Source organism: Neovison vison, chromosome 3 (genome assembly GCF_020171115.1).
Source record: "Neovison vison isolate M4711 chromosome 3, ASM_NN_V1, whole genome shotgun sequence".
Classification (NCBI taxonomy): domain Eukaryota; kingdom Metazoa; phylum Chordata; class Mammalia; order Carnivora; family Mustelidae; genus Neogale; species Neogale vison.
The window spans coordinates 213,775,424-213,789,890 of record NC_058093.1 but is presented as its reverse complement, the minus strand read 5'-3'; the positions used below and the strand labels follow the sequence as shown (position 1 = coordinate 213,789,890).

General features: G+C 46.2%; 1 protein-coding gene across 1 annotated transcript; it reads right to left on the bottom strand.

Moving 5' to 3' along the window:
* Positions 1 to 1,945: 1,945 nt before the first annotated feature.
* Positions 1,946 to 2,750, bottom strand: LOC122903204 (immunoglobulin iota chain-like). The gene is made up of 2 exons (XM_044243791.1): positions 2,644 to 2,750; positions 1,946 to 2,558 (listed from the first exon to the last, which is right to left on the bottom strand). Exons 1-2 carry the CDS (start codon positions 2,687 to 2,689, stop codon positions 2,152 to 2,154), a joined length of 453 nt encoding a protein of 150 aa, XP_044099726.1. The 5' UTR covers positions 2,690 to 2,750; the 3' UTR covers positions 1,946 to 2,151.
* Between the last annotated feature and the right edge of the window lie 11,717 nt (positions 2,751 to 14,467).

Sequence of the window (14,467 nt, the reverse complement as noted above, 5' to 3'; positions counted from 1 at the left end):
AAGTAAAATGCACTATTAAAAATCATTTCAGGGGTGCCTGGGTGGCTCAGTGGGTTAAAGTCTCTGCTTTCAGCTCGGGTCTTGATCCCAGGGTCCTGGGATCGAGCCCCGCATTGGGCTCTCTGCTCAGTGGGGAGTCTGCTTTCCCCTCTCTCTCTGCCTGCCTCTCTGCCTACTTGTGATCTCTCTCTCTGTCAGATAAATAAACAAAATCTTTTAAAAAATCATTTCACAGGGCGCCTGGGTGGCTCAGTGGTTTAAGCCGCTGCCTTCGGTTCGGGTCATGATTTCAGGGTCCTGGGATCGAGTCCCACGTCAGGCTTTCTGCTCGGCAGGGAGCCTGCTTCCCTCTCGCTCTCTCTGCCTGCCTCTCTGCCTACTTGTGATCTCTGTCAACTAAATAAATAAAATCTAAAAAAAAAAATCATTTCACCTCTTTCTTTTTACCTTTTTAAATAAATGTAGCCAATAGAAAATTAAAAATTACAGATGTGGATTGCATAAGTGACTTTGAAGGTGGGAGACAAGCAAAGGTTAGTTAGAGAGGAGGAGTGCAGGCAAAGCTGGATCTGGGAGTAATGAGGAGGAACAGAGGGTACAGGCTGAGCAGTGGGGACCGGCAGGAAGCCAGATAATGGTTGAGGTGAGAAATGACTCAGGCTAAAGGAAAGGACTTGACAAAGAGGAAGGCCAGGCCTGGTGACTGATAAGGAAATAATACAATAAGAAGAAGAACACAGTGCATTTGAGGAAGTAGAAACTCAGAGGGTACCTAGGACATGGCATGAGCTGAGGCCATTGTTTTACACTGGCGGAAGGGCCAGTACTGACATGCGCCCACCTCTCTGGGGGACCCCTTGGGAAATGGACATTCTCACCCATGTTTGGGATCATAGGACGGATAGTCTGCCTGGCACCTCTCTGAGTAGGAGGCATGTCCCCCCTAAGTACCTATATAGGGGGTCCCTTCCTGCAGGGTACATCCTGACCCACCACCCAGGGACTCAGGTTGCTGCACAATAGGTCAGGCCTGTAGGCACCCACTGTTTCCTCTTCACCCAGTAAACCTTTTGGTGAGGCCACTCCCCCTGCCTCCAGGTTTTTCCCCAGGTCTGGAGGTTTCCATGGAGTTATCAGGCAGGAGGACTTGCAGTTGACCTTGATTGCCCCACCAAATGCGTCTTGACTGAGACCCAGCAGCAGCAGAGCTCCTCCAGAGCAGGGGTCAGCAAGGTCTGGTACTATCTGGTGTGGCCCTATGTTTCTGTAAATAAAGTTAAATAGGGACACAGCCATACCTATCCATTTATGTGTTTGTTATCTGTGACCGCTGTCACAGTAATTTGGAAAGCCTGAATTATTTACTCTACGGCCTTATATAGAAAATAATTGCCAGCCGCTGCCACTCTCTTGCGCAAAAGAATCCATGCGTTTCTCTCACCTGCATCAGTGGTGTTTAATCAAGGTAATTTTGCCACCTTGGGGACTTTTGGCAATGTCTGGGGACATTTTTGGTTGTTGTAATTAGGGGCGGGAAGGCGCAGGTCTGGGCATCTGTTGGGTTAGGGGTCAGAGATGCTGCTCAACAGGACAGCCTCACCACAGAGAACCGTGTTCGAACATCAGAAGAACCGGGCTGGAGCACCTGCTCCTGACCTGTCCCTTGGTGCCCACAACCCCCCAGAGGCTTGCTCACCCTGTAACCTCTGCACGATCCAGCATCCCGTCCTCAACAGGCATGTTCCCCAGGTGCAGCCCCTACCCCCCCAGGACCTTCCAATGCAGAGACTGGGGTCACGTAGACTGTGAGCCACCGGTCTCCTGGGACCTTCACCCTAGGTTGGTTCTTGGGTGCGTCCCATTCCTTCTGACCTTTCACAGAACATCTGGGGCCTCCCCAGGACAGTTCAGCACACCAGGTGCACCAAACTCAGTGGAAAAACTGTGCAAGACACAAGCGAGTTTAATTCCCCCAATCTGGCCTTCTGGGGGCAGAGGGGAGGGGGACAATAAGAATTTGTGGGGTTTCAGCAAAGCTGCCAAACAAGAAAAAGCGGAGCCAGGACTCTTCTCCTCAGCCCTGTGAAGCTCATGGCCACAGCCCTCCTTGCCCACACGCGCCTCTCCCTAAGGATGCGTGCCCATCTGTCTTTAGATCACGGTATGTGAGTCTTGGGGTGCCTGGGACCCTGGAGCAGCAGGCTCCTTTTCTTCCCTCCTCTTCACCCTCACCTTTTCCATGCCTTGGGCCCCCACCGCACAGTAATACATCGCCTCGTCCTCAGGCTGCAGCTCTGCGATGTTCAAATACCCCGTGTTCTTGGCCAAATCTTTGGATCCGGAGAAGCGAGGGGGGATCTTGGGGCCCTGGTCATTGTCTGAGTGGGAGAAATATCTCAGCACGAATCTGGGAGGGTGACCGGGCCTCTGCTGGTACCAGTAGATGCTGTAAACGTTGACATCATGGTCTTTGTTCAAGGTGCAAGGCAGGTGGATTGTGGTTCCGAGGGACGAGGACACCGATGGCGGCTGGCTCAGCACTGGCTGGGAGCCACAGCCTGGGGACACAGAAGCACATGAGTATTTGGGGCAGGCGAGGGCAGGGGATGGGGCTGGGGGTGGCAAGCTCTGGGGTGTTCTCACCTATGCAGTGAGCGAGGAGTACCAGCAGGGCAGGAGTCCAGGACATGGTGTAGACGCGCTGGGCTCTGTCTCCTTTGTGCTGCCACGGCTCCTGGGGCCCTCTCAGGGCTGGGCCAGCACCCTCTTGTGCCCTCCCAGGGGTGGAGCCATTGTAGACCTGCTTCCTGGCCGCCACCATCCCGAAATTTCTAGAATTTGCAGTGTCGGTTGGGGAACGGTCCCACAGCCGCCTCTGTGACTCTTGCCTTGGCCCCATGGAAGCGTCCGGGGAGGAAGCACCTGCTGGAACCTCATGGGCCAGTGCCCAGGAGGCCAGCCTGCAAGGTTGGGTGTCTGAGGTAGGGTAACCTCAACGTCCTCCTGAGGGAGCTGAACCCCCCAATAATATGATTCTTGTCTGAATTTACATGCCTGGTGAAACAGTAGAGAGAACACAACCTTAGGGTGGTGAAAACACCTGCTTTGTACGGCAGAAAATGCTGTGGCCCTGGGGTGAGTGTGGTACTCTGTCCCCTTCCACATTCCTGCTGCTCCCTTCCGCCAAACCCAGTCCCCTTTCCTCCTAGAACGAAGTAGCTGTGGCTCACAGCTTCTGAGAAAGAAGCACCAGAAGGGACTTGCTGTTGTGGGTGGGAGTGCCCAGGTGGGGCCCAGGGCAGGTGGGGGCAGAGGTAGAGCAGCCTTTTTCCCCCATCGGGTCCTCCAGCAGCCTGGCCCGAGCCTTTCTGACCTCTCTCCTCTTCACAATAGTCTCCCTGGGGAGCAAGTATGTCAGTGTCCCCCTGGTCCTCAGCCCCCTCCTTGGCCAGTCCCTGCTCCTGTAGAGGTTCTGTGTGTCCCATCCCTGCCCCACCTGCGTTTGACCGCCATCACCGAGCACTTCCAGAAGGCCTGACGCCTACTCTCTACTCTGTGCTGCCCATAAAGCCCTCCCCACAAAGCCCTCAGATGAAGACTAATGTCCCTATGTTAATCAGAAGCTCTCCAGAGAAATAGAACCAATAGGAGATATATGTAAGAAGAGATTTATTATGAGAACTTGCCTCACTCAAGTATGGAGATTGGGAAGTCCCGTGATCTGCCAGATGTCTGCAAGACGGTGGACCCAGCGATCCATGACCCACCATCTTGCAGACCCGGGAAAGTCAGTGGTGTCACTCAGTCTGAGTCTAGAGGCCTGAGAATCAGGGGAGCCGGTGGTGGAAAGCCCAGTCCAAGGGCAGAGGAACACCAATGTCCCAGGTCAGTGGGAGACGGGAAGCAGAAAGGGACCAATTCCTCCTTCCTTCTCCTTTCTGTTCTAGTCAGGCCCTCGATAAACTGGAAGATGCCCACCCACATTGGGGAGGGTCTCCTGCTTCAGTGAATACACTGGTTCAAACGTTAATCTCATTTAGAGATGCCTTCACAGACACACCTAGAAATAATGTTGAATCTGGGCATCCTTTGGATGAGTCCAACTGACACATGAAATCAACCATCACGCTTTACCATCCCTTCTCTCCTCGTCTCATTCTAGAACTTTCTCAGCAAGACATAGCCACAGAGGGAAGCCAAGGAAGTGAAGTGGGTCCTCAGTTCTCAAGGGGCTTTCTTTTTTTTTAAGATTTTATTTATTTATTTGAGAGAGAGAGAGAGAGAGTGCACAAGCAGGGGCCTTGTAAGGGAGAAGCAGACTCCCCACTGAGCCTGGAACCCGATGTGAGATCATGACCTGAGCCCAAGGCAGATGATTAACCTACTGAGCCAACCAGGTACCCTCTCAAGGGGCTCTAAGGCAAGGTCTCTCTTCTGGTGGAGGTAAAAGAAAGAAAAGAAAAAAAGAAAAAGGGTTACTCCAGGGAGTGGGTCACCTGAGCTGTTGTTTCTCTTCAAAAGGCATAAGTAGGACCAGCCACTGAGATGAGAACACTTGCTGAATTCTAGAGGGGGTTGCAAGGTGTTCCATGCCTGGAATAATTTTCAGGGCAGAGGGCAGAAAAACTCCTGACTCTGACTTAGTTCCCCATGGGACTGGCAGTCTGCTAGCTGGCTCCTTCTGGTGTCCATGCTGAAGGTCTTCTGGGTCATACTGACAGTGGGGAAGCTCCCAGCCAGAGGGAAAGAAATCCTCTCCCAGGGCAGGAAAAGAAGCAACGGGGTTCCCCACCAGTAATGTGCCTACCCACACCCTGCAGTTACAGGTGTGGTTGTCTGGGGTTTATTATGAATAACAAAAGACACCTCTAGGGCTCTCATCTCCAGGCAGAAAGTGTCTCCTTTGCTGTCATGCCCTCTGCTCCCTTGTGGTGCATTCAATATACTTCTATTTCCGAGAGAGAGAGAGAGAGAGAGAGAGAGAGAAAGAGAGAGAGAGAGAGAAAGTAAGAAAGAAAGGGAGAGAGAATGAAAGAAAAGGGAAGGGCGGGGGACAGAGGAAGGAAGAAGGGAGGGAAAAAGGAAGGGAAGGAGCTCCAAAAGTTTTAGGAGCTCAGTGCCAGGAACTGGAAGAAGATCAAATATATATTTCTTATCATAAATCACAGCATCACCGGCTGGTGCTCCTAACTAGGGAAGCCTTATTTACTGTTATTTTAGGAGAAATTGGGATTTGGGTTTTTTTTTTTAAAGATTTTATTTATTTATTTGAGAGAGAGACAGTGAGAAAGAGCATGAGCGAGGTGAAGGTCAGAGGGAGAAGCAGACTCCCCATGGAGCTGGGAGCCTGATACGGGACTCGATCCCAAAACTCCGGGATCATGACCTGAGCCGAAGGCAGTCGTCCAACCAACCGAGCCACCCAGGCGTCCCGGGATTTGGGTTTTTATATGACCTCTTCTTCCAGGTAGATTATTCTTTGCGAGTCTTTGGTCAAGAGCAGCCACTGTGAATATCCATGGTCCCTGTCCCTGTGGAACTTAGAGTCTAGTAGGGAATCAGTAAATACAGTTGACCCTTGAATGACTCTGATTTGAACTGTGTGGGTCTACTGATATGTGGATTTTTTTAAAAAGATTTTATTTATTCATTTTTTAAAAAGATTTTATTTGTTTATTTGACAGATAGAGATCATAAGTAGGCAGAGAGAGAGGAGGAAGCAGGCTCCCTGCTGAGCAGAGAGCCTGATGCAGGGCTCGATCCCAGGACCCCAGGATCATGACCTGAGCCAATGGCAGAGGCTTTAGCCCACTGAGCCACCCAGGCACCCCTTATTTTTCATTGAGAGAAGAGAGAAAGGAGCATGAGTGAGGGATGAGGGAGAAGAAGGGGAGGGGGAGAGGGAGAAACAGACTTCCTGCTGAGCAGGGAGCCTTGTGGGGATCCCTCCTGGGCCCCAAGATCTCGACTTGAGCCAAAGGCAGACACCAAACTGACAGCCACCCAGGCACCCCATATGTGGATTTTTAAAATAAATAATAATAATAAAATAAATAATAAATAAAAATAAAAAAATAATAAATAAATAGGACAGTACTATAAATGTGTTTTCTCTCCCTTATGATTTTCTTAAAAACCCCTTCTTTTCTCTAGCTTACTTTATTTTTTACTTTTTGCGATAAGAAAACACATTTATAACAACTCTGTATTGAAAAGAAAACCCCAAATTGTGCACAAACCTTGCTCGAGACCCAAAACTTCACACTTCGAAAATGACGTAAAGTCCAAGGATGCTTTGCTTATGGATGAAGAACACTGGGCCTGGTTGGGAGAGCAGGAGAGACAAGAAAACCTGCTGGGTGAGCTTGACAGTAACCCAGAGGCAGGGGTCACATATGGAGAGGAAAAAGATCATATCTCAGATGAGACTATGGGCTCCTTTGCTCAGAAAAGTTTTTACAAGGAGATTTTCCAGTGCAAGGTCAAAGACAAGGTCAAGAGAATGATACTGAGCGTCACAGTACCTGCACCTTGCTGATGATGGTGGTTCCGGAGATGATGATGAATCTTCTTCAACAATTTATTTTTCCCACAACACAAAACCAAAGAACGTCCACAAAAATACAGGAGAAAAAAAAAAAAACAACCCACCCACAGTGTTACTTATTAGTGAATGGAAAGTAGGAATCAGACATAGCCTTGGAGACCGCCAGTTTGCCCTGGAGCACTCAGGGATCAGAACACCAGAAGATACAGAATATTTGTCGATGCTGCAAATGGAGGAGCGGGGGGCACAGCCCTCAGATGTTCCTCCTGAAGCTGAGATGCAGAAAGACTCTTTGATGTGGTGGTGGTGGTAGAGAAAGTTAAGCTGCTCGGCATTAGGACCCATGGTTTGTAAGGAATCCTGGCTATGAAGAAGCCGTTCGCAGAGAGGCCAACAAGGTCTCTTTGGAGAAGAAAAATGAGGAAATCCTCAGCAAGAGCTCTCAGCCTCACCAGGAACAGCATTTTCCTGGCATTATGGCCGAAAAAGAATTTTTACCCTCTTCCTTGACATCACATCCAGCTGCTTCAGCGCAGGTATCTCCTGTCTGTCCAGAGAAAAGAGACCCCACCTCAGAAAGGCTGGGGGAAACTCCAAAGACGGTTTACAAGTTCAAGGCTGCCAGACTAAGTTGGAGACACTAAGAGAAATGCAATTGGGTCTGCGAAGCCCGGGGTGTTTGCTCAGAGAATTCAATCCATGCAGATTTTAATGATGCCTGCAAGAAGGCTCCTGGATCAACCAATCACAAAACTACCTGCTTCTCATCAGTGCTATGAAAAAAGTACAAATACATTTTATAATATTCCCATCCTTGTCTTCTCCTCAGATGGAACTGCAATATTCGTAGTATTTTTCAAGGGAGTTTGATCTCAATCCTCATTCTTGTCTTTTAATCCAAGTGAAGTCTTTTTAAAGTTTTTATTATATTTTTTTCTTTAACTTTGATTTCTTTAAGTAATCTCTATACCCACCCTGGGGTTCAAATTCACAACCCCGAGATCAAGAGTCACATGTTCTTCCAACTGAGCCAGCCAGGTGCTCCAAGACTTTTTTGAAGAACAGTAGTTACTTTGCTAATCTTTACTCAGTATTGATCATTTTAGAGAAAATCTTAAAGCCGAAGTTTCTAAACGTTGCACAATTACATTTCATTGTTTGCCAACATTTTAAAGATGTTTCCCAATATACTATTACAGTTTTTGCAACTTAAAAATTCAAGTAATCACTTCAAACCATGGTGAACTTGAAGAAGAAAGCTGGTACAGCACGGTGATATAGCTGAGGATACTATATATTTGCAAGTTTCCAAGAGAGTAAATCTTCAAAGTTCTCAACACAAGAAAAAAAATTATAACTAGGTAGGGTGATGGATAGTACCTAGACTTATTGTGAACATTTCACAATATAGGCAAGCATTCAACCAGTATGTTGTACACACAAAACTAGTATGTCAATTATACTTCAAAAAATTTTTTTAAATTTTTATTTGTTTATTTAATTGATAGAGAGACAGCGAGAGAGGGAACATAAGCAGGGGGAGTGGGAGAGGGAGAAGCAGGCTTCCCGCCAAGCAGGGAGTCTGATGTAGGATTCAATCCCAGAACCCTGAGATTATGACCTGAGCCGAAGGCAGATGCTTAACAACTGAGCCACCCAGGTGTCCCCCCAAAAAACAGTTTTTTTTAAAAAGCTGGGTCTCAGTGCGCCTGGGTGGTTCAGTGGGTTAAGCGTTAAGCGTCCAACTCTTTTCTTTTTTTCCCAAAGATTTTTATTTATTCATTTGAGACGGACAGAGTGAGTGAGAGCACGAGCAGAGGGGAGGGTCAGAGGGAGAGGGAGAAGCAGACTCCCCGCTGACCTCAATCCCAGGACCCCAAGATAATGACCTGAGCACAGGCATTTACTTAACTGACTTAACCTGCCCAGGTGCCCCTAAGGATCCAACACTAGATCTTAGCTCAGGTCTTGATCTCAGGGTCGTGCATTCAGACCCCGCCATAATTAATTAATTAATATTAAAAAAATTAAAATCTGGGTCTCTAAAGAACTACTCCTATTTAGAAGTAAGAATATACACAAAGCCCAAGATATCACTAAGGTTTATACTGAATTTAAGCTATGAAATAAAGGGAAAAAGAAAAGAATCTGGGGACGCCTGGGTGGCTCAGTTGGTTAAGCGGCTACCTTCGGCTCAGGTCATGATCCCAGCGTCCTGGGATCGAGTCCCACATCGGGCTCCTTGCTTGGCAGGGAGGCTGCTTCTCCCTCTGCCTCTGCCTGCCACCCCGTCTGCCTGTGCTCACTCTCTCTCTGACCCCAAAAAAAAAAAGAAAAATCTGTAAGAATTATAAAGGCATAGATTTCTTACCAGCACCCTGCTCTCACCCCAAGCTGGTTACAAAATAGAAGGGAACATTTAAGTTAAAAAGGCAATATTACTAAACTACAGCATACATTAATAAACATTTTGGCCAGAATATTAATGTTCCATAAAACCACAGTGAGCATTTTTTTACTAATTTAATTGTACATTTAATTTTGTATAGTAGAGAAGTCCAAATAAATCTGTTATTAAATATATTTAATGAATCCAAGCAATACATCACTTAATCAAGAATTTGGAATTTTAAAATATTTGTGCGGCGAAATACCAGACATGTATGAGTAAGTTATGTACTGCCAGAAGACTTAGCTGTTGAATGTTCTATCTGGTTTACCAAACATCAGTGTATTAGAACTTTGAGATATAGAAGGACACTAAAACCATAATGAGGGACACCTGGGTGACTCAGTCGGTTAAGCATCTGCCTTTTATTTAGGTCATGATCTCAGGGTCCTGGGATCAAGCCCCAAGTGGGGCTCCCTGTTCCACTGGGAGTCTGCTTCTCCCTCTTCCTCTGCCCACCCTGCTCCCACCCCACTCATGCTCTCTCCCTCTCTCAAATAAATGAATAAAATCTTTCTAAAAATTGAAAAAAATAAAACCATAATGAGTACAATCTGATTTTTTGGATTCAGAAAATACCTTGGTACATTTCAGTGGTTCAGTGTTGCCATTATGAGCAATTAATCATTTTTAAAAAAGATTTTATTTATTTATTTGTCAGAGAGAGTGAGCACAGGCAGACAGAGTGGGAGGCAGAGGCAGAGGGAGAAGCAGGCTCCCCGCCGAGCAGGGAGCCCAATGTGGGACTCGATCCCAGGACGCTGGGATCACAACCTGAGTCGAAAGCAGCCGCCTAATCAACTGAGCCACCCAGGTGTCCCACAATTAATCATTTTTATCTGCTATACTCTAGACGTACTAGAGCTGTCTGCAGCATTCTCTTGCTGTTGCTTTTCTATGAAATGAACTCCCCATGTCCAGTTGAAGAGAAAAAAAGCCTGGGTCTTCCAGAAGATAGTTTTTTCCAAATAACTATAATCATATACGTCTTTTGTGGGATGCACTGGTACGACTTGGCGAAGGATGGATCGTTGAGTAAGAAAGAGGATCCCAGAATGATCTCAAGCAGTCGGATGGGCAGCTGAAGTTCTAGTAAGAGATATAAAAGGACAGGAAAAGCCCAAGAGAAATAAATATTTGAGGAAGTAGTAGAAGATAAATGTACCAAAATTAAAGAACATGAAAGACCTCAGCTTGAGATGGCCCATGATGAGATAAGGAAAACCCTGCACCAAGACATATAGTAAAATTAAGGGTTAAAAAAAAGAATAAAATCTAAAAGTTTCAAGAGAGAAAAAGATCACCTACAAAGGAAAAAGAACCAGGCTGACTGCACACATACTTCTGCATGCAAGAAAAAAATGGAGGAATATTTTCAGTGTAATGAACAGGGGAAGTTCAGCCTAGCATTCTATATCCAGCCAAATTTTATGAACAAGAGAGCATAATATTATTGCATAATAGAATCAGTCTATGTCATAAAAGCCTCAGAAATGTTGACACCCTTGTCCTGAAGGAAGAAACACTTTTGGGAGAAGTATCAAAACAATTGGCATGCAAGTGGGCTAAATTTCTCATCTAGTTAAGGGGGAGATGTAGAAATCAATTTTTAAAAATTGAGATAAAATCATAAGTCAAGCGGAGAAAGACAACTATCATATGATCTCCCTGATATGAGGGAGTGGTGATGCAACATGGGGGCTTAAGTGGGTAGGAGAAGAATCCATGAAACAAGATGGGATAGGGAGGGAGACAAACCATAAGTGACTCTTAATCTCACGAAACAAACTGTGGGTTGCTGGGGGGAGGGGGGTTGGGAGAAGGGGGGTAGGGTTATGGACATTGGGGAGGGTATGTGCTTTTGGGTAAATTGGAAGGGGAGATGAACCATGAGAGACTATGGACTCTGAAAAACAATCTGAGGGGTTTGAAGTGGCGGGGGGGGGGGGTGTGGGAGGTTGGGGTACCAGGTGGTGGGTATTATAGAGGGCACAGCTTGCATGGAGCACTGGGTGTGGTGAAAAAATAATGAATACTGTTTTTGTGAAAATAAATAAATTGGAAAAAAAATAAATAAAAAAAAAGAAAAAAAAATTGAGATAAAATCCACACAGCATAAAATTCACCATCTTATGTTCCCACCAGCAATGCACAAGGGTTCCCATTACTCTATAACCTCATTCATCTTTGTTATTGTCTAACTTTTTGACTCTAGTCATCCTACTGAAGAAGAAGTGGCATCTCCTTGTGGAATGGCTAGTGATGTTGAACATCTTTTCATGTGCTCATTAGTCATTTGGGGAACTGTTTATGCTAGTCCTCTGACCACTTTTAAGTCGGGTTGCTTGTCTTTTTATTGTTGGGTTCTAGGGATTCTTTACATATGCTAGACAATAGACTCTTACGAGATTTGCAAATATTCTCTCCCATGCTGTGAATTTTATTCTCACTTTCTGGACAGTGTCCTCTGATGCACATGGGCTTTGGTTTTCACGAACCCCATTGATCTGTCTCATTATTGCGTGTGGTTTTGGGGTCGTGTTTAAGAAATAGATTTAAGGCCACAAAGATTTGCTCCTATGTTTCCTTCTAAAGGTTTACAGCTTTAGCTTTTATGTTTTGATCCAACCGAGTTCCATTTTGTACATGTTGTGGGAGGTTCGTCCATGCAGAATACTGCGCCAAACTCCGTGTCAAGCTCTGATTTTATCAAGTAGATGGTGACCATGTGTCTCAGAACCACTGTCGCTGAGACTGGCTGAGTCAGCACTAACTGGGTCCAGGGCCCTGGAGGGAGGGAGACTCAGAGACCAGTCCGGTCTTCCTGAGCTGAGAGCCACACTAAACGCAGAGGAAGGCAAGAGAGAAACCCAGGGGCTGTTTCTTGAGACTCCATCCGCAGGCCACGTGGGCAAAGAGAGAGGAAGGTGAGGAGGAGCAGGGAGGTCAGGCCTTGGTGGAGGCACCACACAGCTCTGGCCCACAGTCCACAGCAGGGGCTGGTCTCTCGGATCCAGCTAAAACTTACAAACATCTACGTGGGGGCAGAGATGCCGAAAGATGCTGCTTCCTGATTGGCCAGTCTGAGCATGGTCTGGGGGAGGGGCTTGGCCTCCTGGAGCAGCCCAGTAGGGGTGGAGGGCAGGGCAGGTGCTCCCCGTTGGTCCTGGCAGGGCACAGCTGCGATCAGTCACACCCCAGTAAAGACTATGTTGGTTCAACTACCTTAGAGTCCCCTGAGAGGTCCCCTGATGGGAGGCGGTATTCTTTTCAGGACGGCTGCATAGCGCCCCCTGCCGACCAAGATGAGCGCGCACCAGCACCAGGTTTCAACGGGGCTTGAGGTAGGTAGAATTCTGCGGGCTGTGCACTTGGGAGGGTTAAATTGTATACTTTTATTACAACTCACCTCTCCCTAAAATTTAGCAGTTCCTTCCGTGGCGAATGTAGGCATGAGACCAAGGCAGTCCTGGCAATACCTATTTATCGCCAAGGGAAACTGCAGTAACGTTCACATCATGTTAGAGTTAGTTGTTGACCAACTTCCAAATACAGTTTACACTTATCCATAAGGTTAAATTCTGGTAATTATTAGATTAGGCCTGCTGCTATAGCCTCATAGATTTGTTCATTCTAATATCGTGGTAACTGTGTTTCGATTATGATTAGATTTATTTGTGATCCTGGGTACTCGTCAATGTTCTCCAGACAAAAACCTCAAGCATACACCTGTAGCCAGACAAGGCTGGATTTATGGACTTGTTGGAATGTCGGATACTGGATATCCTGGGAAACGGTGGGGTGGCTCAGTTAGAGGGTGTTAGGAAAGAATTATAGGATTTGGGTTTGCTTTCGGGAATTTTGGAGAGGATTCAAGGAAGAAGGACTTTGTTGGGTGGCTGGATGCTGTCAGGAAGGCAGGGTGATTCTATCATTGAAGAGTGTCCTATTCTAACCTAAGAGGAGGAACGTAAGACATGTATAAATCTAGAGCTGGTAGGGAAGCAGGCACTCATAGGAGCCAACCAAGGTGGGTGTATGGTCATTTTGTGGTTTGAACAATAGCTCATGTTTTGTCTGTATTCAGATATCACTGCAGTATGATCTTGTTTTGTCTTGATCCATCACTGACCTTGTCTGATGCTGGTGTTCTGTGAAATTGTTTATGTTCTTGGGTGCTGCAGGGCTGGGCCAACTCCCAGCAGCCCAAGACCTGGCTGATAGGATCAGGCAGGGTCCCAGGTGTCAGGAGTTCACACCCTTTCTCTTGCTAACATATATCTAGGGGGAAAAGGGGCATGAGGGTAGCTCAGTTGGTTAAGCATCTGACTCTTGATTTTGGTTCAGGTTATGATCTCAGGGTTATGAGATTGAGCCCTGAACTGGGCTCAAGATTCTCTCTCTCCCTCTGCCCCTCCACCCCTGCTCAAGTGGGCTCTCTCCCTCTCTCTAAAAAAAGAAAAAGATAGTGGTTTTATGAGTATTTTAAATTTGCATCAATGTTATTGTTATGCAGTGCCCAGCCAATCTGTCACTTTTTTTTTTTAACTCTACCGTACGTGTAGGGATCTATGTTTACGGCTATCTAGTACTCCATTAACAGGATGACTGGGTCTCACCCATACCTATTACACTGGAACATCTGGGGGTTGAAGCCAGGCATCAATGTTTTTTAAAGATCCCTGGTGACTTCAAGACAACACGAAGTTTGGAAACCCCTGCCCTGTGTAATACTTCTAGAAACCTTACTTACTGCTTGTTAGAATCACGTGGGAGTTTCTCTTAAAAATCTGCTGCCTAAGAAATGGAACCATGGTCATATTCTAATTCTTTATCTGAGTGTTAGTCACACAGCAGAGTTCAGTTGGTGAGAGCCCATCAAGATGTACACTTGTTTTCCGTTTGCTTGTCTGTAGGCGAAACTTCAGTATTTTCAGTATTTCAGTATTCAGAAATTTTCAGCATTGTTATTACCATGAAGGCATGCTTTTGGCCTTTACCCTTTAGCCTTCTGGGAGCTGCCCATGTATATGTCTGTATGTTTCCATGAGATCCATTTTCCCTCTCTTGATTGTGGTTTTCTCATTTCCCAGACCTTAATCAACTGCCTTAAAAAGTTATTGTCCCAGTTTATAATCCGGCATTTACAATTGTCTCTTTTATCTTTTTGGATGGAAATTTTTAGTTTGATATTCACTGACTTGCTTCCCCTTTGCTTAGTGCCATGCTCAAGCAGCACCTCCAGGTTACAGAAAAAAATGTTCGCCTGCAGATTACTCATTATCTTTATAGCTTTACTCTAATCCCCTTTGGGTTTCTTTCTTAATGCCGTGTGGTACAGAGTCTGTCTTGATTTTCCTCCCTACGGAGAACCAATTTTAACAATAGCATCAATTAATCATTTTCCTCCCACTGGTTTTCAGGTTTTTGTTTTTGTTTTGCCTCATACGCCAAGTGTATACTTGAAGTCT

Bases quoted from the DNA above. Each gene is read 5' to 3' on its own strand.
- LOC122903204 (XM_044243791.1), bottom strand. From the start codon at position 2,689: ATGTCCTGGACTCCTGCCCTGCTGGTACTCCTCGCTCACTGCATAG. The intron at 2,559-2,643 runs GTGAGAACACCC...CTGTGTCCCCAG, and splicing joins ACTCCTCGCTCACTGCATAG to GCTGTGGCTCCCAGCCAGTG.